This window comes from Leguminivora glycinivorella, chromosome Z (genome assembly GCF_023078275.1).
Source record: "Leguminivora glycinivorella isolate SPB_JAAS2020 chromosome Z, LegGlyc_1.1, whole genome shotgun sequence".
In the NCBI taxonomy this organism is placed as follows: Eukaryota; Metazoa; Arthropoda; class Insecta; order Lepidoptera; family Tortricidae; genus Leguminivora; species Leguminivora glycinivorella.
This window is the reverse complement of record NC_062998.1, coordinates 10,133,055-10,159,116: the sequence shown is the minus strand read 5'-3', so window position 1 is coordinate 10,159,116 and position 26,062 is coordinate 10,133,055. Positions and strand designations below refer to the sequence as shown.

The following is a 26,062-nucleotide window of genomic DNA, read 5'->3' as shown; positions in this document are numbered from 1 at the left end:
CGCTTGGTAACGCCTATATGCAAAATCGACTTGCTTTCGTAACCTCCTACAACAAAAACTGTTCGGTTCTATTTAAAATCAATCTTACTGGGATAAAGTAGCTTTTTCAATCTCTCAATAAAATAATAAAGAGCTTCTGAAAGTTTTCCTGTGCGAGATAAAATAGTCAATCAAATACATCACGGGTTCAATACGCTGTTAAGGTACGAATAACGACCCCTTTTACAATTGCAGTGTAGTGTCTATTTTAAATCCCTTATTGTAAAAAAGTTAATGCGTCCCCTCGTCGTAAACAAGGGGTTGGATCAGCGTTTTAATTTTAGGGTTCAGCGTTTATCGGGTATTAACAGTTTGTTAGATGTTATTAGCTGTTTATTTGTCTTTAACATATTTGTTTGTCTCTGCCTACTGAAACTCGGGTGTTTTAGTCATTTTTTTCATTTGGACGAATAATATCTTCTTTCGGTAGTAAGTAGTAAGGGGTCTTTGTGGTCAATTTGAACAATATTATTTATAATTGTTAACCTAACAGCGCAAGATTTATAAGAAAAAAATATGCTTTGGATTCTAAATAAATCCCATTATTTTTCTGAGGTACGTTTTTTCTTGTTCTTTCCCGTCGTACTATTAGTGGTGAGTTAGTGACTTGTCACTTGATGCACGGAACCCTTTACATGATATGCTGGGTCTTCGTACACAATATCCCAGTATCAAGGTGTGCAAACTAGTTTCAGTGTCAAGCGTGGTGAGTTGGTGACAGACAGGGCACGCTTTGCGCACCACTCTTGTTAGTTTATTTGTGGTATTCTTGAGTCATCAATTGAGACACGTTTAATGAGAACCAAAACCGGATAGGGATTAAGCAATATTGGCAAAACGTAGTACAGTAATCGTGAAATGTAGGTACAGATTTGATAGCTTTTGAAAACATTTTTAAAGGCAGGCGATAGTGGTTGATAGGTAACACACAGAGAGGGTAATAGGAGCAAATGGCGGAATCTAATGTCACGGATCAAGATCCACTTCGAGTCGCTGTGCCAGCGCAGTAAGTAAGTAAGTACAAGTCATAAATTGGTTCCTTGGGTTTACCGTTTCACAGATAGCCATATACTTCTTCATATCAATAGCTCTTTAAGGTTGATTCCTGATAGATTTAAATGTGATCGGTAGCGTCGCTTATGGCTTTAGCCCTGACCTTTTACTTACAAAATTCAAATATTTGTTTAACCGGTCGTTGTTTTACTGGTCTTATGGTGTGTTGTCACAACAACGCACGTTTGTGGTAACGGTCCAGTATCAACGGCTAGCAGATGAGTGAGGCGAACTGTCAGTATGGCAGGGCTTGCGGCGGTCGCCCCGCGCGTGCGGCTGCACTGACTCAACCCAACCCAGTCGGTCATTGCGCGACCTGCTACGCGCACCTCCATCGCGCGCCGATCGAAACGAATTTATGACAGAAACAAACGAGTGTCAGTGCTGTGTGTGACTACCGTAGGATTTGGGGTAACGTGCTGCGGCTGACGTCTTCTTCTGTTCTATTCCATCGTTTTTTACTCATTCATGTTTTGAGCAAATGCAGCTTCTAAGTAGGTTGTTAGGATTTGTACTAATTTAATTAAAGGAATTCTGGACCTGACTTAGAACTTTAATTAGTAAATAGGGCGATTTCTATAACATCATTAAATACCTGTTTGATAAATATTGAGCAATAGCTTCATGTTTCTTTAATTATTTTATTCTTAGATTAGGTTCTCGATTACTGGTATCGTATTTTTGATTAGTGCATCCAATGTCACTGTTTATTCTATGATTATTAGGTAATGTTACATACATCAAGTGTGAAGCCATAAATTAAGGGTGATTGCTCACACGTAGTCCCAGGCCGGCTTGATGGCGGCGGCTTACGCCGGCCGGGGAGTACGCGATAATAAGAACCCATAAACTATCGATCTCCGTTGCTAGGAGTGAGTCAGATGGCAACAATAACCCTGGTTTATAATAGCTTTCGATACTATGACCAGCTATCTCTGGGTCCGCATTTCTCTAAACTTTGTTCTGCTCTCAAGTGACTAATTCACCGCGAATCGACGCAGCCTTCCCTTTTGTTGCATTGTAGCGACTGTTTCTTATTAGAGTTTTCTGATCAAGATCATTTTATAATTTCAAGTTCTATGCCACGTACCTATGTTGCTATCTTACTTATATACATTTGTCAAACTACGAATAAGCCTAGACAGACTCTAGAATAGAATAGAGAAACCCTATAATATTATTATTTTGTTATTTCCTGAATGTAACTGGACTGGAGTAGAGTACTTTATGTTTGGAGAGTTGACTTCAATTTACAGTTCATATTTCATTTGGGCTTTACCTACACTTTAGAGAGCTGTGTACAGAGCATCTCTAATAATAATGCAGAAGAATCATGCTGGCTTTACATCCAGACGGGTATTATATTTAGCTTTATGTAAGCTTTTTATACTGCATCAGTGCAACGCTCTTAAGAATCTGATCAAATACCTTAGCTATGCGCGTAGTAGGTAATTTGTTTACAAACAATAACTTAATACACTTTATACTTAAAAGCTCTTATAAGGATTCTTACTGTATAAAGCGTGGAAACTTCTACTTCGAGGTATTACCATCTGGAACTTCATTATACATAGACAATTGACAAATCGTCTTTCTGGCTATTAGTTCTAATCTAGATTAATAAAGAGTCGTAACATAGGCAGTGTAGTGGTTTTTGATAAATCTATTACCTAACCTTTAATGCCATGAATCAAGACACGCGTCCTCGTGAATGGCACCATCCATAGTTTCGACTGCTCTCATGCGGTACCGGGTGATTTATGTAATGACAGTCATCCAGTGTTCTCATCAACGCGTACCTATAAAAGTAAAATGCCTAGTTATTTTCGTTCATTGACCGTGGCGGTGTTTTTGTCAAAGTCGAAATGGAATGGCACGTGGCCACTGTCCGTTAAAACATACACTGTTTGAATTGTAGGTTTGTACATGGAATTCGTTACGGCATGGATTTGTTTAGGTTATCTCGTTATGTCAATGGCAGTGGCCGCCATTCTGTATTATTTCAAGGTTTTAACTGAAATATCCTGAATCGGCATTTGAAATTAGTTCATACTAGATGATATTTAAGTCAGAAATAAATCCATTATTTTGGTTTAAAAAATTCCTATCTTTTCACCTGTCCTCAGTACTGCCAACGAACAAAAATGATCGCTACCTAAGTGTACCTCTGGAATGGTAATTAGTAGGACTTACGGGACCGCGTGACCTAAATTGTGTTTTAGAAACTACGACTAGATAATAGTGATGTGACCGATGTGCAAACAGTCAATAATTTGGAAAATACGTCATGCATGGCATGGTCCAAAGAGAATTTAGTGTAGAGCGAATGCTGCAGCGGTCACGAGCCGCCGTTATTATGAAGCCGACTAACAATTTCGTATGTACTCACAAAATAATTGCGTTCTATAAGCACGACTCAGAGGCATTGAACTTTTATTCATGTATAAGTTTATAACAAAATGTCGAGATTGTATCCCCGGCCAGGTGATAAGCGGTAGGGGAATTCAATTTAAAATTCTGTAATGAATACCTAGAACATGTTAATGTTTATAACAATTATAACCTCTTTTTCCAAGTCATAAATTTTGTAATTAGGAATAAATAAGCAATCAACATAAATTTTAATACTGTTTTGCTCTTTTATGATTTATGAAAATTATGAACAACATAGCGTGGCGACAGTTCGGGCAAACATAAAAAAATTGATATCAATAAAGTGTAACAAAGTGTAACTAGGATTACAGTCACCAGGAATAATATTTTACTCTCCAAAAGCCGCGAAAATATGTGTCATTGCTCTTATGGCTCTACCGATGTCATATCGAAGAGTAACGCCGTGTCTTGCGTGGGCGACGGTCGCGCGACCGTCGCGTCTCATACTATCGATATGGGATAAGGTTTGATTTCGTATGCGTCGCATCGCCGTCGCGCGACCATCGCGCGACCGTCGCCCACGCAAGCCTCGGCGTAACATGTTATTGCTAGTAACTTGTAGCTACTTGAGAAAAGACGGACAGAGTCGCACCATCCGGGACCCTTTCCTTTTGTACCTTTTTGGTACGGAACCCTAAAAAAGGGCCCAGCGACACAGCAAAAATAACTAATACAAATTTGAATATAACATTTGGCACATTTATGAGATCCCCTAAGCTTGGCTAGAACATTAGTCTTATATATATATATATAGTATGTATGTAGGTATGAAATCGTCAATAGAAGCTTAAAATTACTGATCCCACTGGATAAAAACTATTTGCCTAAATGTCAGACGTGGGAGTCGAAGATCGCACAGGCAGGATACCCACATGCGAAGACCTTTCAAACAGATGACGATCAAATTACACTAAACGATATCAATTGCCTTGATTGCTGCTTTATTTTCCAATAAATTGTTCAATTTGATTTTGTATTAAATTATGGAAGATATTATGTCTGGTATTAAATTATGAAGAAGGATTAAGTATATAAATTGTTCCTCAAATTGATGAAATTAACACATTCTAAGTTATAAAAAACTCCCATACTAAAAAACATGAACAAGCTGTTCAGGTTTGCCGCTAAAACTTAACGAAAAATCCGAAAAATTGTATTGAATCATTATCGGAATCATAGACATATTACAACAATGATTTTATTGCGTAGGCATCCTATGTTATGTAATGGGTTAATTAAGAACTTAATGTAGCAAAGAGACATTCCTTTAGATGATATCATCGGTGTGCAAAAACTGTCAACTAGTATTTGATATAGACTACTAAAAAAAGATTGTCATGACACATTTTTTTTTCTTTTTTTTTTTTCATTATATTTATCTACTATACTACTCTTTTTTATATCTATCTACTGAATTAATAAGTTTCGGCTTGCCTACAGGCTCGTTATGCTTTAAGTGTAACTAGCGACCCGCCCCGGCTTCGCACGGGAAGTAAAGCATAAAAATGAGTATAGGTAGTAAGTTTCCCATAAAAGATGGACATATGCCGTTGCGGACTTTTTTGTAGACCTATAAGACACACAATTTCGCCATACATTGAGATAATATAATATAACTTATACGGTTTGGGCAGCTTTCGATTAAAGTTCTTAGTCAGCGGCTGCATGTACAAAGAATTGAAGAAATTTAAGCGTTGACATGGCGTTAGCTGCGCGTATGACGAAAACGCAAATAATCCGGACATAGCGGGCTCCAACTTTCGATACCGTAATACTCGAACGGCTGGTGGCCCGTTACCGACTTCTGTAACCTGTCTCTAACTCGTAGCTTCTATTTCCATAGACAGCTTTAAAGTCCATCGTTGTGCGTCCAACTTGTATGTCAACGGTATTTTCGTACAGCTCAATAGGTACTCATATTTAAAAGCCAAAATAAATAAGTCCTTTATTAAAAAGTTCCGATTAAAAAGGTTTGAGTATTGATTTTGGTGAAAATGAGATCCGATCATTTTAAACATTCAATCATGAAACTGTAAGCTTCCTGATAAATTATTCAGTTGATATTTAAAAAAAAAACAATTGAAATATTTAGTTTATAACTAATTAAAACACGTGTATTGTTCCTTACCATCAAAACTAGATTTGTCCGTATATTTATACAAATTACCTTTTAGAGCGCTCTAATCTGACTGATACTCCTGATGACCCTTTTGATGAATGAAAAATTGACATTTATGTAGCTAATACATATTTAAGATGAACATAAATACGAAACAGCTCTGCTCCTAAACATGTCTACCAAAGGTCAAGCGACAATGTTGTATCTTTTCAAAACTGCAAACATTATTGTCATTCGCAAGTTTTTTCTCACGCACGCACCACACGCAGGATTGCACTGCGCTACCGCGTTCCGCGCAATTTACGTTGCACCTTGCGTATCGGTGACTTACGTTTTTCGTTCGTTATCTTATACTTTTAAACGAGCAATTCTTGTATATTTATTTATTTATTTATTTATTTATTTATATATACCGACGATCTCGGAAACCGCTCTAACGATTTCGCTGAAATTTGTTATGTGGGGGTTTTCGGGGGTGAAAAATCGATCTAGCGTAGCCTTAGATCCCGGAAAACGCGAATTTTCGAGTTTTCATGAGTTTTTCTTTCGCGTTTGTAAACATAAAATATGGTCCTTAATTTCGCCGCGCGCGCAACGATTCCGCTTAGCTCAGTCGTACGAGGTCGGTCTAATGTACGCAGATAGATCGTAGGTGTCAGGGTTTCGAATCCCGGCCAGAAATTAAGTTTTTGTTTTTTGTATTTTTTTTTGTTTTTGTATTTTTATCTATTTGTGTACATATAAGCTTAATTGGATAAAGGTCTCTTTTGTATTTTATTACAATAATATTAGTAACACGCATAATATTAATAACATAAGATACTGTTATTTTAAGTTAAATTAAGAAAATGACCAAAAAGCTCATTCCGTGATTTAGGTTTATTTATACCGGAAAGATTTTGAATGGAATGGCAGGTCTGGCAACCACGTGGTATGAGTTACCTACGTTTAATGATTAAGTTTGGGAGATACATTTACACAATCAAAAACATTAGTACGAGTTTCACAATTCTACATCTATTTCGGCTTTAGAAACAACCCACATACTCACCTACGTAATGCATTTCTTATTCTAACGGAAGCATCTATTAGGTAGAAAACAGATTAGAACTATAAATATTACCTTAACTATGTATGTAAACCCTCGCATCAGAGGATCATTTCTCCACGGTATGTACATGTGACGGCACCAAGGCAGGCCTAGACACTGACACTACATCACTAAACATAAAAGACTTGCTTAATTAGTATTTTTTATTATTTCTTATGTTTTATTTAGAGCTACGTAAGTGGTAAATAAGCATGGGTTACATATACACAGACAAAATAAGCAAGGGTAAATAAATATTTCCTTCTTATTTATGTATGAGTCATAGCTGGAAACATTGTCGAAGTTCCTAAGAAAGCTTAGTGCTCTGATGGGTACTCTTGCAATATTAAAACATTATCCAGTAATATTAATAATTGACCTGTATTAAAATGTACATCTGAAAATCCCATTATCATTTCATGCTGCTGAAAGCATTTCTGTTTATTACTAATTAATATAATTACTAAGTAAACACACGCGAGCGATTTAAGTATTACCTATAGGTATATTAAATAATGCCCGTATTATATACACTATAGTAATTTAATGTTTATGCAAATAAAAGTAGGTGTGTACTCATTGCAGTCGATATATCTAGTGACCCACATAACTTGCATCACTTAAGTAACGCTTGTTTGAACAGTTGCGGACGTCGGTCGTAGTTAAGTTATTCCGTTATTCAGTGAGAACAATGAAACTTTTGCACGCATTCCATAATTAAGGTATCATGTGACCGCAAGATGGTCAGTTTATAACCCAAAGTAGGAGTGATGGTGATCAATAATGCCGGATTGGCGTTACAACGTGCTGTCGGCGAACGAAGCGTACATAGACGCGAAGGAAACGCCGCCGCGGGACCCTCTCGCGGCCAGTTACCCGCGGCGCGCTGATCGCACTCGACCCGCCCACACATGCCCCTACACCACTATATTCCTCGGAGCTCGTTCCCATCAAACTCCTCAACGCTTACAAACCCGGCAGAGCGATGCTGGCGACCCGTACGCAGACGCCTACTCCGTGGACCGTTCCTCTAATCTCACCGACACTTCGAGCTTTGCCCATTATGAAGACTGTCGACCGCAGTTAGAAGGCGTAACTAAAGATGTAGACGACACATATACTGGAGAAATATTAACAGACGGAAAGGTGACACTGCAGGTGCAAAAAGTGCCATACACTTCCAGTGTGTTTTATGTGTCGGCAAGGACAGCTTCAAAAACAGAAGATGTAGAAGGCAATGATTTGTTTGTGGTCGAAGGGTCGGATTCCGATGCATTATCGTCCTGCACTTGTGACAGCTTTGAGCGATGTGAATTTGACTGCCGGGATTTTGAGCCATTTTCCGACACATGTTGTTGCGACCCACTCAGTGACGAAGTTTGCAGTCGCAGCCCTAAAGATGTGGAGTCGCCTGAAAGCTTTTGTGATCGTGAGGTGGAGGAAGATAAGGTTTCAGTTCGCAGCGACATGGATGGACTCGATCTAGCTCTTTTCGAACCGGCGGCAACCGACTGCCTCGATTACGAAAATGACCCTCCGGTACTTAAAAGCGCACCGATACCGAGTGCGCTCTGTGGAGTACTGTACGCGCTTCCGCACACTAGCAACGGTAAGTGCCTTCTAGACTAATTTATTTGTGTTTAAGCGCATGAATCCCGGAACAGACATTGTGATAACGTTCAATTATAGTGATTAGGAGCACGAAGAACCGCTCGGCGGAGTACACTCGACCGCGCCGTGTGGTCTGCTTCAATCAAACTCGTATTCGATACAAACAACGGTGTTCAGGAAATTACTATCGCATCAATCACAAGTAGGCATTGTCACCCGCAAGTAATAGCTCTTATTGGAATGTCCAAGTAAACCACAAATGGGGCACTCGTAAGTTCGAATTATTCTGCATAACGTAGGTATAGTATCAAATCTTCTGATTTGCTATTAACTAAAGAAATTAAATTACAATACTGAGATTACTAAGTAGTTAAATTACATACCTACATAGAAAATCAAATCACCATAAATGAAGAAATGAACTCGATATGAACTCGATTTTATAAGGGCCTTCTATAAAGTTTTTTTTTACCCGGGTATGAAGTTTGGTTTTCTAATTAGAAGAGATGGTAGCATCAGTTTTTTTAAGTTTAGGTGCTCTACAAACACATACACCGTTACATTCGCAAGTTTCTAATTACCGGTAGAGATAGATTACGATTGTTGGATCGTATGTAAATTGTAGCGCGGGAGCAGATAAAGCTGATACATGTACAACGTAAAACAAATATGTACAGCAGATGAATGTATGTACTCGTCCGTCTACATTAAACAGAATCCCGTTACTTGATTACGAATGCGGCGTTTTTTTAACTATCTCTATCAAGCCTATGGGATTAACATCAAGTCGTGACAGATTCATGCCACTCAATTGTATTTAAGGCATTTAAGCATAAGCCATGGATCATGAATCAGTAACCGTACTACAATACAATCCTTGTATTTAGTTTTATTACACAGCATTATGTTTGCGTATACCTAATTAATCTAAGTATAGATTTAGATATGGGTAGGAATCATATATGTATATATACAGGGGCGATCGGTCACGCCGCCTCCCTTGGGTTTATTATTGGATTTATATTTCGCGAAAAGTTCAAGATCGGGATGCTTCGTTCCCACGCAATGGAAAAGCCGGTGGAAATATTTGAAATGAATTCTCTTTAACTCATCTTCGAATTCTTAGCAGTTTAAAAATCGATGAACAATTTTACCCCATGAATCAAAGTAACCCCAGTTTACGGTAAATACCAAAGTCTAATCTTAAAAGCTACGCTCAGGTATTATACCTAGTTGCCTGGAAAGTTTCAGGGCCAGGTCCATGTTTAATATTTTACGATGTTTTGTTGGTCCTCACACAACGCGCCCGAACAATCATTTCTGAAGTATGTCTTTTCTTCGTTCGCTTTAAATAACATTGTTATGTGGACCATGTTTGGTCTCTTAGCCGGAAACGTGTCGGACGGCAAAACATGGTATGTATGCTGCACACGATCATATTTGTTTGGACCGATGTTATTCTTGACTGATGAGAGTTATGTCTTGTACCCACGGTCATTGGATACATTTCAGTAAGAGTAATTTATTCAAAGTAGTTCGAATATGTACGTACTTCACAGAGTGTTTCCATTCTTGTCTTGGTCTATATTCTTTAATGCGGATAATAAATAGACGTAGCACCAATGTCCAATAATCAAACTGTAAAGTCAAATTACTAGATTACGGACAACTCACCATATAGAAGAAGAGATTAGTTCCTTCAAGAGTCACAAGTAATAAAAGCCAATTCTTACTTGTACATTTGCAAAAAGAAGCACTCGTCTTAAATTATTCATGAGTCTCTTCTTTATTTCCTGCAGTTCTTCACAAAACACCATCGTACGTCGGTCAAGCTCGACGTTACGCGGAATGTTGTCACTCCTGTCTAACCTGCTTCGCTATTCCAATCAAAGCAACTATAAAATAACCTGTTAAATGGGTATTTTTACCTTAATTATTGTTTCACAAAGATAACAGTTTTTTTTTCTTTAATACCTACCTTTTACAATTCTAGGATGACTATGACTGCATCCTTGTCCAATAGAGATACAATCGCATGATTATACTTTCTAACAAGTGTGTGCTGCCTTCCTACGGACAACCGTTTGCCTTACAGGATGATTGCATATGCATCTAACACTTGCTATTCAGTACTTGGATGGAGCAAGAGGAGGAATGTTTTGTTCAATTGCTAGGTGTTATTATAACATAGGAACCCTTAGTGCTATACTTTGTTATAACTACTTAGAAGTAACTAACTCGACGTAACAAAAGGAGAAGCAATGATGCATCAGTACATTAGTCTTATAAAAATTACAAAGTATTGTATACAAACTTAATTAGTAAATATAATATACTGTACCCTTCGTCCACAATTTCATGTGTGTATGTCGATACGATTTTTAGATACTTACCTATCGCGTTTTCACCGTTCTGGGTTAGATTTTGAAACATCTTTCATAGTCATTGATTTGCTTATTGGTATCTATTTAAGTTTGTTTAAATTATACATATCGTCACTACTTTTAAAAAATCTCGTATCTCACGCTGTTCCTCAAAGTTAAAACGCAGTAAGTCTATATGCATTCCATACATATTTACTACAATTTTCTTTTCATTGACAGACGAAGATACAAGGTTTTTTAAAAGTAGTGACGATATAAGTACATAGAGTAGCTGTAGGTACTGATTGTCTCTTTGTTACATGGGATCAGGACAGGTACAGTTGTGTTTAGTAATATTTTTTGCAATCACATTGTTTTAAATTACTCTGTCGAATTCCACCTACAAAACTTGTAACTGTAACTAACTACTTACCTTATAATCAGTCTTGAACCACTAATTTTAGATTGCTGATATATCCGTTGTTTGTTTTTCGGGTTTGTACCATTCTAGTTCTGTATAACCACCAAGATAAATGATAAGAACAGTGCATTTCGGCACACGATTTATTTTGTCCGCTTTCAAGGTTTATTTCTGTTAAGCAAACTTATTGATAGAGAATGGACTGTAATTGTTTGCCGTTCCTGTTCAAGTCGAGCTTAATAGTCTTATTATACATCGCCATACTTTTACAGATTTATTAAGTGGCCCACAAGGCCGTTGGCATTTTTGTTTGATCTGTTGGAAGCGAGTTGTCACTGTACAAAGACAATGCAAGTCAATAACCTGGATTCTGGGTATGTTTTGCCACCGCGAAGGCTTGGATAAGTCGATTCAACCGGTTATAATGTTTATTTCATTCGACGAATATGTTTATCGAGTATTTTTTTCCACTGGCCAGGCTCTATTGTTCGGTGCCCACGATGAACGTGACGCTGGGTTGTGAAATGGATAGGTTCATGATTGAGAATAATTTTGTCAATTTTTCATTCTGATCTAATGGAGTACCTAACCTTCGACACTCATGTCGAAATGCATGCATGTTGTAAAACTACATACATAATGCATTAATGACTAATGACATATATTGAAATACTTAGTAGTTGTTAGTGTGTTTTCATTGATTGCGGATAGCAAAATTGTATTAAGGCATTAGGTGTGGTCCTGGTGGTAGCTTGTTTTACATATTTAAATCAAGGTTACGTTATGAATATACGATTAAATGGTTAGGTATATATAATGAATAAATGTGTGGACTTGGAATTTATAACTTTTATGAAATTCTAATATTAATACTATCTTACGCTAGTGACCTTTATAAATTTGCTCTACGATGGGTTTGAACGAAAGTCATTTTTAACCCCCGACGCAAAAACGACGGGGTGTTAAAAGTTTGACGTGTTTGTCTGTCTGTCTGTTTGCTTGTCTGTCTGTGAGTGTGTCTGTCTGTGACATCGTAGCTCCTGAACGGATGAACCAATTTAGATTTAGTTTTTTTTTGTTTGAAAGCTGAATCGATAGTGTTCTTTGCCATGTTTCATGAAAATCGGTCCTCTATGTCGGAGGTTTTTTTCAAAATTTTAATTACAAATGTTGTATCCACAAAAGCTACAAAATATTGGAAGCTATGATCGACACATTCGTTCATTTACAAAGTTTATTAGCTATGCTTTTGAGTTCATCCTTTTGTAAACTCTTCCACCAGTATTCTGTGTATCTATTATAGGTAGGCTACATGAGATACTCGTGTTAAAAGTGGGTTTGCCGTTAGCTGTCCACAATGTCCGAGTGGTTCCGTCGCGTGGTCGCAGAGCCACATTTCTCTTCGCATACGAGTGTTATGTTACAAGTCATGGGCCTACTTAAATTGCTACTATTATAGACTGCTTTGTGTGGTGACTCTTGTTGATAAAAGGTCAATTTTGCTGCAATATTAATTTGCTTAGTAAAGTAGTATAATAGTTCATTTCGTTATAAGTGCGAGAAGTATGTCATTACCGCACGAGTCCCGTACGCGAGTGGCAAAACTCGAGACGAGTGAAGAATGACATTCTCGCACGTGTGACGAACGACGTTTTTTAATACAGTTGCGTAAAAACACTACTACAACGAAATAAAACGATAAACAATCCGAACTCCCAATTTTCGCATTGACATTGACGTACCTATCTTTGAAGCTTTTAAACTTGCGTTCATATTTTCGATTTTGCTATCCATCCAACAGAATTTATTTATTTCATTGTGTGCCATAAAAACATAAACATTTACGATTTGGGACGATTGTTTAATATATACCTACATTTTAATTCAATCGACCATTTATGCCTCGAAGTATTGCAAATAACATAACATATTAAGGTTTTTAAACGTGCTTGCATTAAGTTAGTAACATTGGTAAGACGCCACTACTTTAAATGACAGACGACGCGTTTCGTTCCATTTCACGTTCTGTTTACACGACTCATTATGAGCCACTTTTTCAAAGTATAAACCATTTTAAAAAGTATGTTTAGTATGACTTAAAATAAACCATTACATATGAAATATCAATGTTTTAAACATTAATCACTTAATAGTATGTTTATAGTTTTATTATGTCTCAGTAAAATATACTAATATTAAAATAGCTCGGTAATATGTAGTCGTAAAATGGAACGCATACTTTTTACGCACGAGTGCATAAAAACCAACTTCTCGCACGCTAAACAGCCAAAAAAACGGGCACTTTTTGAGCAACTGTATTAAAAAATTATATGTGTATTCCTTTGCATACACTTTATTTGTCGAACATTTACATGACGTGTTAGCGTGTAAGTATGTAAAACAATGTTCAGCATGGTGTTATAGGCATTGTACATACAAAAACAGTCACTAAGCTTATGCTCAAGTAAAATTTGAACGTACACAGTGTTTAGTTAACCGTTTTTAGGGTTCCGTAGTCAACTAGGAACCCTTATAGTTTCGCCATGTCTGTCTGTCCGTCCGTCCGTCCGTCCGTCCGTCCGTCCGTCCGTCCGTCCGTCCGTCCGTCCGTCCGTCCGTCCGTCCGTCCGCGGATAATCTCAGTAACCGTTAGCACTAGAAAGCTGAAATTTGGTACCAATATGTATATCAATCACGCCAACAAAGTGCAGAAATAAAAAGTGGAAAAAAATGTTTTATTGGGGTACCCCCCCCCCCTACATGTAAAGTGGGGGCTGATATTTTTTTTCATTCCAACCCCAAAGTGTGATATATTGTTGGATAGGTATTGAAAAATGAATAAGGGTTTCCTAAAATAGTTTTTTGATAATATTAATATTTTCGGAAATAATCGCTCCTAAAGGAAAAAAAAGTGCGTCCCCCCCCCCTCTAACTTTTGAACCATATGTTTAAAAAATATGAAAAAAATCACAAAAGTAGAACTTTATAAACACTTTCTAGGAAAATTGTTTTGAACTTGATAGGTTCAGTAGTTTTTGAGAAAAATACGGAAAACTACGGAACCCTACACTGAGCGTGGCCCGACACGCTCCTGGCCGGTTTTTTGGTTACGGAATGCCGGTAACCAGTAGAGCAATATTGGGCTAGCAGGTTGATTAGTTTTTGATGTAACAATCGTGATTCTGTAATATTAAATGGGCGGAGACGTATTCCTTGCGAGGTAAAGATTTGATTTATAGGTACCTAAGCCAAGAACATAATATTATTACAGCATTCTCTTGACAGTTTGATAGTTACGTTTATTATGTATTTATCTTGCCATTCTTTTTTAGGGTTCCGTAGTCAACTAGGAACCCTTATAGTTTCGCCATGTCTGTCTGTCCGTCCGTCCGTCCGTCCGTCCGTCCGTCCGTCCGTCCGCGGATAATCTCAGTAACCGTTAGCACTAGAAAGCTGAAATTTGGTACCAATATGTATATGAATCACGCCGACAAAGTGCAAAAATAAAAAATGGAAAAAAATGTTTTATTAGGGTACCCCCCCTACATGTAAAGTGGAGGCTGAAATTTTTTTTCATTCCAACCCTAACGTGTGATATATTGTTGGATAGGTATTTAAAAATGAATAAGGGTTTGCTAAGATCGTTTTTTGATAATATTTATATTTTCGGAAATAATCGCTCCTAAAGGAAAAAAAAGTGCGTCCCCCCCCCTCTAACTTTTGAACCATATGTTTAAAAAATATGAAAAAAATCACAAAAGTAGAACTTTATAAAGACCTTCTAGGAAAATTGTTTGGAACTTGATAGGTTCAGTAGTTTTTGAGAAAAATACGGAAAACTACGGAACCCTACACTGAGCGTGGCCCGACACGCTCTTGGCCGGTTTTTTACCTCTATTGAATGACTGCATGCCCAAGTTATTTTCAATCTTAGAAGAAAATTTAACCTAGACCACTTTTATAATATAATGCTATTATATTTTATGTATATGGCTAAACGAACTTTAAGTGTAAGTAGATACTTTGGAAAATTCGTTTAAAACTCCAATTTTCACTTAAATTGTAGCGTTATTAATATTGTACTTATTGGAATTAAGCATAGCAATATATGTAAAATATTCATTTACTTTATGAGAAATCCCAAACTTGAATGAGCAACTTCAGAGCTTAAATATGTAAAGAGGTAGAGGTTAAATTACATTTATGAATAATGATTTATCGCGGTTTCTCACAGCTTTAAGTGCCAAATCATCGTCTCTAATATTACACGCTTCGTATGATTCAAATCTCTAGTCAATGAGAGCTCTTTTTTGTATCACTCTGATACCGACAAATTTTATTTGGCGTAGGTATTTTCATTTGAAACATACTTTCAGGGACAAAAAGTTGCTAAAAGAGTGCATAAGTTTTATCAAAGTTACAAATTACGGACGGATGTTAATAGCGAATGGTTATTAATTTATTAATGTTATTATCATGTACTGCCGGCGTACTATGCTTCCAATTTTATCACTTACCCACGTGGATAAGACATCTGTCACTTTCACACTGACATACTTGCCAAAGCGTGAGCGTGACGGATCCTTTATCCACATAGATAAGTGATAAAATTGGAAGCATAATACGCCGACTGGTTTAATTTAATTATGCAACTGAAATTTCGGTAAATGATAGTTGCACAATGTCGAGTTTTCTTGAGACCTTTAGTGTGAATTAACCTTTGCTTATGGGCCACTGCATTGGTGCCCGGCTCTTTGCTTATTGATTAACACATTAAATCTGCAATCATTTTGACCTTTATTAATTAGATGCAAATCGTTGTTGATATGAATCGGTCATCGTATACCGTAAATTAAAACTTTATTAATCTCTCAATATTCATTAGTTGAACGTTGCGTAAATCAATCAATAATAAAGTAATAAGTATTTGTAAATGTGTAATGTTTTGTCCAAGTTAACAAGTCTTTGCATCTTTAGCATTGTAAATAATACCTAAAATAAAACTTAATCAAGGTTAAAGCTAGATATTCCTTCGGAACAATGAGAAAATTAAATACCGAATAGTTTTTTGCGGAATCGAACTTCAGCATAAACATTATCCTAGCTTTTGTTGGACATTAGTTATTTTCCATGAACGTAGACCGGAATGTATCAGAGTTTGCCATTCTCCGCCGCACCTGTAAGGATACCAAATACAAAGCAACCTGAGTTTGAGACATTCCGAAAAGCTTTGTACGTATACATACATTCGCACGCAGCGTAGTGTAAGGCTACGTTCACATGGGGCAATTTTTCCCGTATACGGTATATATTATTGAACACATACACATAGACATATTTTTTACCGTATACCGTAGGGTCTGGCCACCGAAGATAAGAGATTCTCACAACGACTTTATCGAATGCGATGCCCAGTGGCGCTTACGAGTATTTTTACGTTGATTCGTTCATACGGACACACTGGTTTCTCGTATACATACGTTGTATTTGTGACGTCTTTGGAGAAGGTCATGATCATGATGGAGGACGGATTGCCGCTTGCATGAGGGAAAAATTCGAATGGACTTAGCACCGTGTAAACGTAGCCTTACTATTTGGTGACACATTTGGAAGAACATTTTAATATCCAATAGTTTTAAAAAAATACGCAAGGGCAAATAATATCCTATAACAGAAAAATATCAGACCATGTCGTGTCGTAACCGAATGAATATTAAATGATGTTAAGTGAAAAAGTAAACATTCCTCTCGCGTTATTGCTCTCTATATATATTGTAATCACAAGCCAAGTCAATTAAAAGCGGTTGACATTTTTAACTGCATGCGTTCACGCGATCCGGATCGCGACCATGACTTTTAGTTATTTAATACCATTTAGATACACAGACAGTCAGACACGCCGTCAAACATGATTATCACAATTTCTTCCTTTACTAAGAAATAAAAATACGGGCCTATTTACACGATGCGAGAATTCGTATGCGAGTTTCAATAAGTACATTACGTTTTGCGGTATTTGATTGGTGTGCTGAAAGTATCTAAACTCAACAGTCCGCAATGCCAATGAAATTGTAGGCGAATACGCGGGCCGTGTAAATATGCCCTAAGTTTCTACTCATTAGTTTTCGTCATATTGTTGCACTTGTCCTATCATGTTGTAAATATAGTCAAATGTAAGGGAAAGCTTTTCACTGTGGATTAATCTTGCTATGGTGAACGCATGTGAAATTGCGTGAACACTTGATTAAACTCGATCATAATCAGGAGGTGACGTCAGTGTAGTCGGGTTGCGGGAGATGCAAACCTGTTTGGCAATGTTCGTTACAAACGAGGCCAAGCCTCTTTAAGGGGCAAACTCCGAGACATACTTGAGCGAATGTAGTCTCTTCGACACATATTTTCAAATACAATGTACGAATGTTCCTTAGGTACTCGTTGACTACAGAAGGGATTAACTTCTCCTTTGTGTTCCTTATTGCTTTTAGTTTCGTTCGTAGGGATAGCGCTTTGTAGTCTCACATACAAGTTTGATTATTTAGGAATTTTGTATTTACGGATTTTTTAATTATGAATGACAAGACGTGCTAATCTAACCTGACCAAAGAAAAAATGTCAGCGAAAAGAAAAATCATAAATCACTTAAAATAGAATTTGTACTTATCCTAAATACAGATTTTGAATTTTTATCGAGTTTTTTGTAAGGCCGTGTGTTAGCCTTACCTACTCTAGAGAATTAGAAATTATAATCAAAATCGGGCTTCACGTCTTGAAGAATAGAAGTAGATTACATATCGCCATACCGGCGGATACGAGTAAATGGAGCAGAATATTATTAAAAACAAACGATGCTTTCTACGTATATAGGTTGCTCTCTAAGTTGAGCGTAGTCAGCTAGCCTTACGAAGGCTGTAAGTACCGTTGAAAACTGTGTCAGCCTAGGGTTTCTCGGCTCGAGTCACGTCGATCGAGTGTCACAGTGAATAGTGCATTCACGACTTATTTATTAATTGATTTCTTTTCATAAGACATTGAATGGGCGCGCTCTAGCAAAGGAAGTGACCTTTATTCCCCTTTGTTCGTTCTGTGCAAGCTCGTTTATGAATGGTAAACATTGAGGGACTTATAACGTACAATGCAGCTTGACTGCGTACTGCTTTTAAAGCTAGCTGGCTTTAATTTATAATCGCCTTTATGTATGGTTGTTCACGTATATTATTTAATTAGTGGCAAGTAACATTCACGGTAAATATTTTGTTGCTATTTTGTCGCTATGGTGTTAAGACGCTACAGGAGCGAAAATGCTAAAATGGAATGCCCTTTCAATTTGGGAATTTTAGTTAAATATACTAGTATTATTAACTAGGTTTATTGAAAAAAAAAAATGTCCATTCAGAACAACTCAGTTAGTTAAAACATATTGCGAAAACATCTTTAAAATCGAGGTTCCGCTCCCGACTGTTTCCTCCTTCAAAACATAATCAATCGTAACGAAATTTGAGAACTGAATAACAATGAAATAATCTGTGTCGGATCGTTTACTGTTTTTGGCTAATTGTTACCAATTTTGAATACCACACCTTTTTTGCACCATATAAGGCCATCTTTGATGGGCTCTAGCGTCTTTAAAAATAAGAATAAAAAAAATCAAAAACTGTTGGATACAGATAAAAATAATAATAATCTGTGTTGAAAAAATCATTGTTCATCTTCAAAAATTGTGGAGAAGGTCGTATGTAATCAGCTGACTATCTGGAAAAAAATAAATTGTTGCCTGCTGTGCAATCCGGATTCATGGCACGTAGTCATGGCACGGCGACTGCCCTTGCAAAAGTTACAAGCGACATAATGACAGCGTCAGATCAGGGAATGGGCACGATACTTGTTCTGTTAGATTTTTCTCGCGCATTCGACTGCCTCAATCCCTCACTTTTGTTGTCAAAAATGGCCTACTACTACGGTATAACGGAGTCATCGAGAAAGTGGTTTCAATCGTTTCTAACCAGTCGGCAACAATATGTTGAGGTACAGACGCCCCACGGGTCACTGGCTAAATCAGAGGTCAAATACGTCAGTCGAGGCACACCACAGGGCTCAATTTTGAGTCCGATACTGTACATTATGTACACAGCGGATTTAATTAAATGTTTACGGCACAGCAAAGTCCACCTCTATGCGGACGACACACAGCTATATCATTCCTTTGCACCGCACGAAGTTGAGCTCGCCAAACATAGAATTAATCAGGACCTGGAGATTATAGCGGAATGGTCATCCAATAATAATCTAGTGCTGAACCCGTCAAAATCACAATTTATAATAATTGGCAGCAAAACGCAGAGAGAAAAGATTATAGAACAAAGTCCAACATTGCGTTTAGGAAATGATTATATATCAATGGTCGATATTGCGAAGAACCTCGGTTTGATACTGGATGGTGAATTGCGATTCGAGGAATATATTAACACAAAGATCCGAAATGCTTATTACAAGTTAAAAACACTGTATCCTATTCGAAAATATATCTCCGAAAACATTAGGGAAATTCTGGTGGAATCATTGGTTCTCTCACATTTTAATTATTGCGATATCGTCTATGGTCCTAGGCTTCTAGAGAAAACAAAAAAGCAATTCAACGAGTGCAAAACTCATGTGTGCGTTTTTGCTACAATATCCCGAGGCGAGCGCATATCACACCATACTTGAACGAGAAGGGGCTTCTAAATATGAATAACAGAAGGGTTTTACATCTGGGTTTTACCATCCGTAAGGTAATAGAATTTAGAAAACCGTTATATCTTTACGAAGAATTAAAATGGGTGAAGGATGGCCGCACAAAGCCAATTAGAAGTGCGAACATTACTAAATTAATACTCCCTAAATACAGAACCATGGCATTTAGGGGTTGCTTTAAATTTGCAGCTGCAAAAATCTGGAACGATCTGCCTCCACCAATACGGGAGCCAATGCCCTTGGACAGATTCATAAACATGCTCAAACTACATTTACTTAAACTGCAAAGAGAAAACATACACATTTAAAGCAGCCCTTATGTATATGTATTATATATATATATATATATATATATATATATATATATATATATATATATATATATATATATATATATATATATATATATATGCATACTTATATACGTACATACATACACACACGCATACATACATACATACATACCTACATACATACATACGTACCTACATACACAGTCCGCTTTATAATTTATAATCTCTGCATACTAGTAATACGTCTACAAACCTACACAGCACAAGCTACCTAATCATAATTAATTAACACTCGTACGGAACAATTTTACAAATGAAAGAGTTGTAATGCGCGCCCTGTATTTTAATCCAACGATAGATCGCCACAAAGGGGCCAAACTGAAAATCAGCGCTGGACACCTGTTCAGCACATGCTGAGTTTGGTAGGTACCCATTGCCATGCTTATGTTATACCGAATTAGATAAGTTATAAACAAATGTAATGTAAAGTAATTAATAAATTAATCATAGTATATTAATATTATGTTTAAGTTTATCTTAATTGTAACTTGTTTAAAATAGAAAATATAATGTACCTACCTAGTTCGTGTATTGCATGTGAATTATGGTAATAAATTATTTTTTTTTTTTTTTTTTAAACCAGGGAGGAAATAGTCGAGAGTGTTTGTATGGCGAATTGACCCCTCCTGTATCATCTTAATTTTGTTCACAAGATCTGTTTGAAAGTAAGTTTATATTCCATACTGTTGGCAAGCAGCTCGTCAGAGACTTGAAGTCTATTCTTTAGCTATGTCTGCGGAATTATTTCAGTAATGAAGTCCTACATAGCGAATCAGCATCAGCACATGTAAGTAACAACAAACTTGGTGGAAGAACGTGCATATAAATAGTTTCAACACTGATATTTTCGTTTCGCCTTCTGTCCGAAGAAAACCAAGCTGCAAATCGTGTTCGGCAATTTCCTAAGACATTATTTGTACTAATATCACCGAGCTCATCCATAGAGAAAGTAATAATAGTTATTTGTTATACAAGGGGGCAAAGTTGTATTTTAACGCCGAGTGTGGAATTGAAAAACGAGCAAGTGGAAGGATTCTATAGTTGAACCACGAGCGAAGCGAGTGGTTCGAGAATAGAATCCTGAACTTGCGAGTTTTTTAACACACGAGAAGTAAAATACATTTGCACCCGAGTGTAACACAAAACTTTTCCCCTCACTATAGCAAGGAAACTACTACGGAGAAAAATGCGTTTATCACTGCTTCCAGTAGTTCCACAGGTGGTAAATCATCTTAATTACTAGATTCACTTACTTTTATCAATTTTAAAGCAGTTAATTTGACTTTATTCAAGGTCAAATTACTTTACCCACTAGTGGATAAAATGCGTTTTTACCCGCTGGTATTAAATGACAAAACACGTGTTTCCGAGCTAGTGAGGGGAAAAGTATTTTCTTGACAATGCATATGACGCGACGTCAATGTTTCGTTACACAACGGATAATAGGGAACTGCTTTTTACTTGGGAAATGTTACAGAACCTTGTTACGCGATGTCGTTACGGATCTCGTTAGGTAAATATTGACATTTAACGAAGCCGCTTCGCTGTATTTGCTAAAGGAAAAGATAAAATTGATGCATACCTATTACTTTTTAAAACGTTTAATTGCACGATCAGACTTTGTAACTGCCTCTATGTTAAATTCAAAGGTCCAGAACTGTTTTGTAGTACGGTGCTCTATCGTAAAACCGACCTCCTTTTTAACCCCCGACGCAAAAACGACGGGGTGTTATAAGTTTGACGTGTCTGTCTGTCTGTCTGTATGTGTGTGTGTCTGTCTGTGGCATCGTAGCTCCCGAACGGATGAACCGATTTAGATTTAGTTTTTTTTTGTCGGAAAGCTGAGTTAGTCGGGAGACTCGGGAGTGTTCTTAGCCATGTTTCATGAAAATCGGTCTACTATGTCGCGGTCGGGGGTTTTTTCAGAATTTTAATTTTGTGGTAAGGTTATAATAGTGTCAGCAACCTTATGCGTATGCATAGCTATTGGTACGTATTAAAGTATGTGCAGTAAAGATGCTATAACTGCACTTGCATTCGTGTCAACGACGACCGTTTCCAATAAAACATCGGTAAAAATGCAATGTAATGTTTAAAAATATTATAAATAGTTTTCTATAAGAGATGAAACGAAATGAACTCGGAGTTCAACTCATTACAGCTCGAGGCATGTCGAGTTTATTTTAGGTACGTTGGGATTGGGACAGTAGGTATGTAATTGTCAGTTTTGTAATCTTATGTACTACCAGCTGCAATAGTGCATGGCGAATTTATCAATGAATGCATTCATAATTTCTCCATATAATTTTGCAGCTCACTGTATTAGGTACAGTAGAAATAAAGGAGGCTTGGGAAAAGTTGCACCCCCAACTCAAATTAGGACACTAAGAATAATAGGTAGATTTTAATATTTACTTTTTTTGTTATAAGACCACTCCTATGTATATTTAAATTGACGCTGCGGACATTACTAATGGAATCTCTGAATGCATGCAGCTTAATCATTGTTCCAGTCAATTCCAGCAACAGAAAGTGCATTGAACTTAACGAAATGGCTACCTACTTGTATTACTTCATTATCTGGACCACTGGACACATAATTTAAGTGTATTATTCAGTGTTATTTAAATATCAGTCAAATTATGATAGTCAAGTTCGTTTAAGTACGTTCAATGTATTCATATAATGTTGATCTTTATTATATTTTTCTGCGTTCAGTTTTTTTTTGATAATCGACCATTGCTATTTGGTTTTATTTCCTATTACTATCAGTGGGTCCTGTGAATAACGGCATAACTCAAAATTACGATGAAAAAGGGTACAAGTCCCACCTCGGACTTGTGCCCTTTTTACCTACCTACCTACCAAGTCATTTTCAGTTAAGCCCTTATTCACAGGACCCACTGTATTATGGGGGTATTTTGCTAGTACAAACAGACATAGCCTTGTAAAAAATCCTAATATGGATAACGTTACCTTTGGGCAAATGCAGATTCAGGCAAATCTTTCATGCAGATTCGATTCTCTTTACTTCAGAAAATGACTGATGATGAAATTCGCACGCTGCACCCACAAGCGGTCAGCCTAATCTAGTGAATTAAAACAAAACTACTACTGTGGGCGAACGTAGCATGCCTTGTCTATAATATTACGATCACGGCTATTATAGTGGCCTGATAAAACAAACAACTTATATAACATTCTCACGGCTCACAAGTAGATGTGTGGACATCTCCATCCATATGCATGTGTATATACGGTGTTGTAATATAATTAGAGCTTATGTATGTGCTGCGGCTGGTTATGCTGTATAATTACTGGCATAGCGAGTGGGGCGACGCCCTTTGATGGCGGTGGACAACTGACCTTTGCGTTTCCACCGCGTTTCCACGGACATAATATAACCGTGACACTGCGGATTTTTTACAACAAAATAGTACGCTGTTGTAGAATGTCAAAACATAATAAGTTTAGACAAAAGGCAATTTGCAGAATGAAGCAAGAATTTTAATCTTTTTTTTAATTGTGGCCTTTTTTATACATCAATACGTCATTTTCTTTAAATCGAGCGGTAGTTAATTGCTAGTTACGACTAGTACGCATATGTTAATCTAGCTTTTTAATACGATCTATAATACTCTACTTCTACATATATGAATAGTATACTAGTTAGACCTTTAGATGGTAAAAACGAACGCTAAAGCACTTTAATCATTAATTCATTATGGACAAAAGAATATTTAACACTTATAAATTTATACGAATACCAAGGTTTAGTTATGTCACGTTATTTACAGTTGACATTTAATTAGATACATACCTACTTACATAGTGGAAGCTATAAAGGCTCAAAAGGCTACTATTAGGTATTATTTATATTACGTCCAATTAGGAAGATCCGGCACATATTTTCATTGCTTTTGTTTCATTCAATGACTGCGTTTATTTCATTCAGTTTCATATAGGCAAATAATTTAAATATTTGTGAAACTGAATCGATCACATAGGTACCTACCTACTTTAAATACATTTATTTTCGACCAATCATCTGTTACGTGATGTTTGTCAAAGGTTTGCTGTAAATATATTAAAGTTTATATTCAGGCCAATGCGTCACCATAACATAAATACATATTAAATGACTGAAAAGTAGCTTTCTTCAGATAACTATTTAAGTAAGTAAAAATATGGCCTCGCAAGGAATCATATAAGCAATAAAGCATATCAAGCAATAAAGCAGGAATCATATTCAAAATTAAAATTTCTATCGTAAACATAGCAGTCTACTACGATTGCTTTAGTTGTGTCAAACTGATATAACTGATCTTTATCGCACTAATATGAAAGTACCTACGAGCGATTTTTTTTTTGTGGAAACAGGTAAAGCATGAAAAATAAGCTACGAATACGCCCGCGTATATATCAATATGAAACTGGTGATAGCCGTGGGTTTGAAAATTATAGTGAAGTCTAATCGCGTGTAGTATATGTTTAAGGTTAAGGTTATCATCTATCCCAGTATACAATCAAAGTATCGAACACAATACAACAAACGATGTGAGGTAAAATACTGGTTCACGTAATATGACTTGAAGGTAAAGTTTAATTCAAGGGTGATTTTTAAATGCAATGAGCGTAATCTGTATCTTAAATCTTCATTGTTAATTAGGCAATGCGAAAAAAGAGTAAACCCAACATAGGCACCTTCGCGTAGCACAAGGTGTTGTGCTACCATAAAAACATGTAAAGGGACCTTATTGTCGGTGGCGCTAACGTCCCGCGGCGTCGTATTTGTATACGAACATCGTCCAAAACGCCGTAAGCGCCATCGACAATAAGGTCCCTTTACTCAGATAACGTCACAAATAAAGACAGGGTTCCCATGGCAAAACTGGTTTTCTGGTACACTAGATAAAAACTAGTCATCACTAAATTATTAAAAATGTGTTTACTAAGGAAAACACACAATGCAAATATAATAGTAACTTGTCTGTATCTATCGCTTCGATGAAAATGCGTTTACACTGCTTCAAATCAGTGAACTTATTTAAGAAAATTGCTCATTCACGCTCAATGTTGCCCAACAGCAAACAGAAGAAGAGATGCGTGGATAGCAAAGAATAGAATACTCACTAGGAGGTGAATAGCCATAATCTGAGGTTATAGTTTTTGGTTTTCTTGCATTGCCCGCCTGCGCCCCAATGCTTATCGCACACATGACTGAGACACATGCATCTTGTCTGCGCTTAGTACCTGTAGTGTTTATAAATAAATCGGCACCATACTCGTAGATTGTAGAAACACCTAGATGACGGGTATGTGACGTTATCGCGACACCACTCCATACGACAATATACGCAAGCCAGTTGCTCGACAAAAATGTTCGTTAAGTTGAAGAGAAAAAGCGATACCACAGAACTGATTGAAGATCGAGTCGAGCTATATCCGACATCCGTGTCTCTTTCAGTACCTTTATGGTATGCTTCACGATAGTGTACAGGCTTGACATTAAGTTATTTAGATCCTGTTTAAAACCTTCCGTCTATGTATTTTTTCATGTCTGTGTATGTAATCGATACTAATATTATAAATGGGAAAGTGTGTGTCTGTTTGTTTGTCCGTTTTTCACGGCAAAACGGAGCGACGAATTGACGTATTTTTTTTAAGTAGAGATAGTTATTTAAAGGGCTTGAGAGTGATATAGGCTACTTTTTATCTTTTTCCGACCCCCGAATTTCCTAAAATGGGGGGGGGGAGGGGGGAAGTTTGTACGGAGCATTCCATATTTTTCGAATTTAGCGCAAGCGAAGCTGCGAGCAACAGCTAGTAGTGTTTATAAATAAATCAGCA

General features: G+C 36.9%; 1 protein-coding gene across 2 annotated transcripts in view; it reads left to right on the top strand.

The window, feature by feature from the left end:
- LOC125241849 (ras GTPase-activating protein raskol) overlaps positions 1–26,062 on the top strand; it is a 217,887-nt gene that overhangs the window by 43,240 nt on the left and 148,585 nt on the right. The window contains exons 1-2 of one of the 2 annotated variants that reach the window (XM_048150518.1): positions 1,394–1,503; positions 7,418–8,343. The exons of the other annotated variant lie outside the window; for it this stretch is intronic. Coding sequence (XP_048006475.1) covers positions 7,518–8,343 — 826 coding nt within the window. The 5' untranslated portion in view covers positions 1,394–1,503; positions 7,418–7,517. Of the gene's footprint in view, positions 1–1,393; positions 1,504–7,417; positions 8,344–26,062 lie in introns of those variants that run through there. 2 annotated transcript variants of the gene reach the window in all.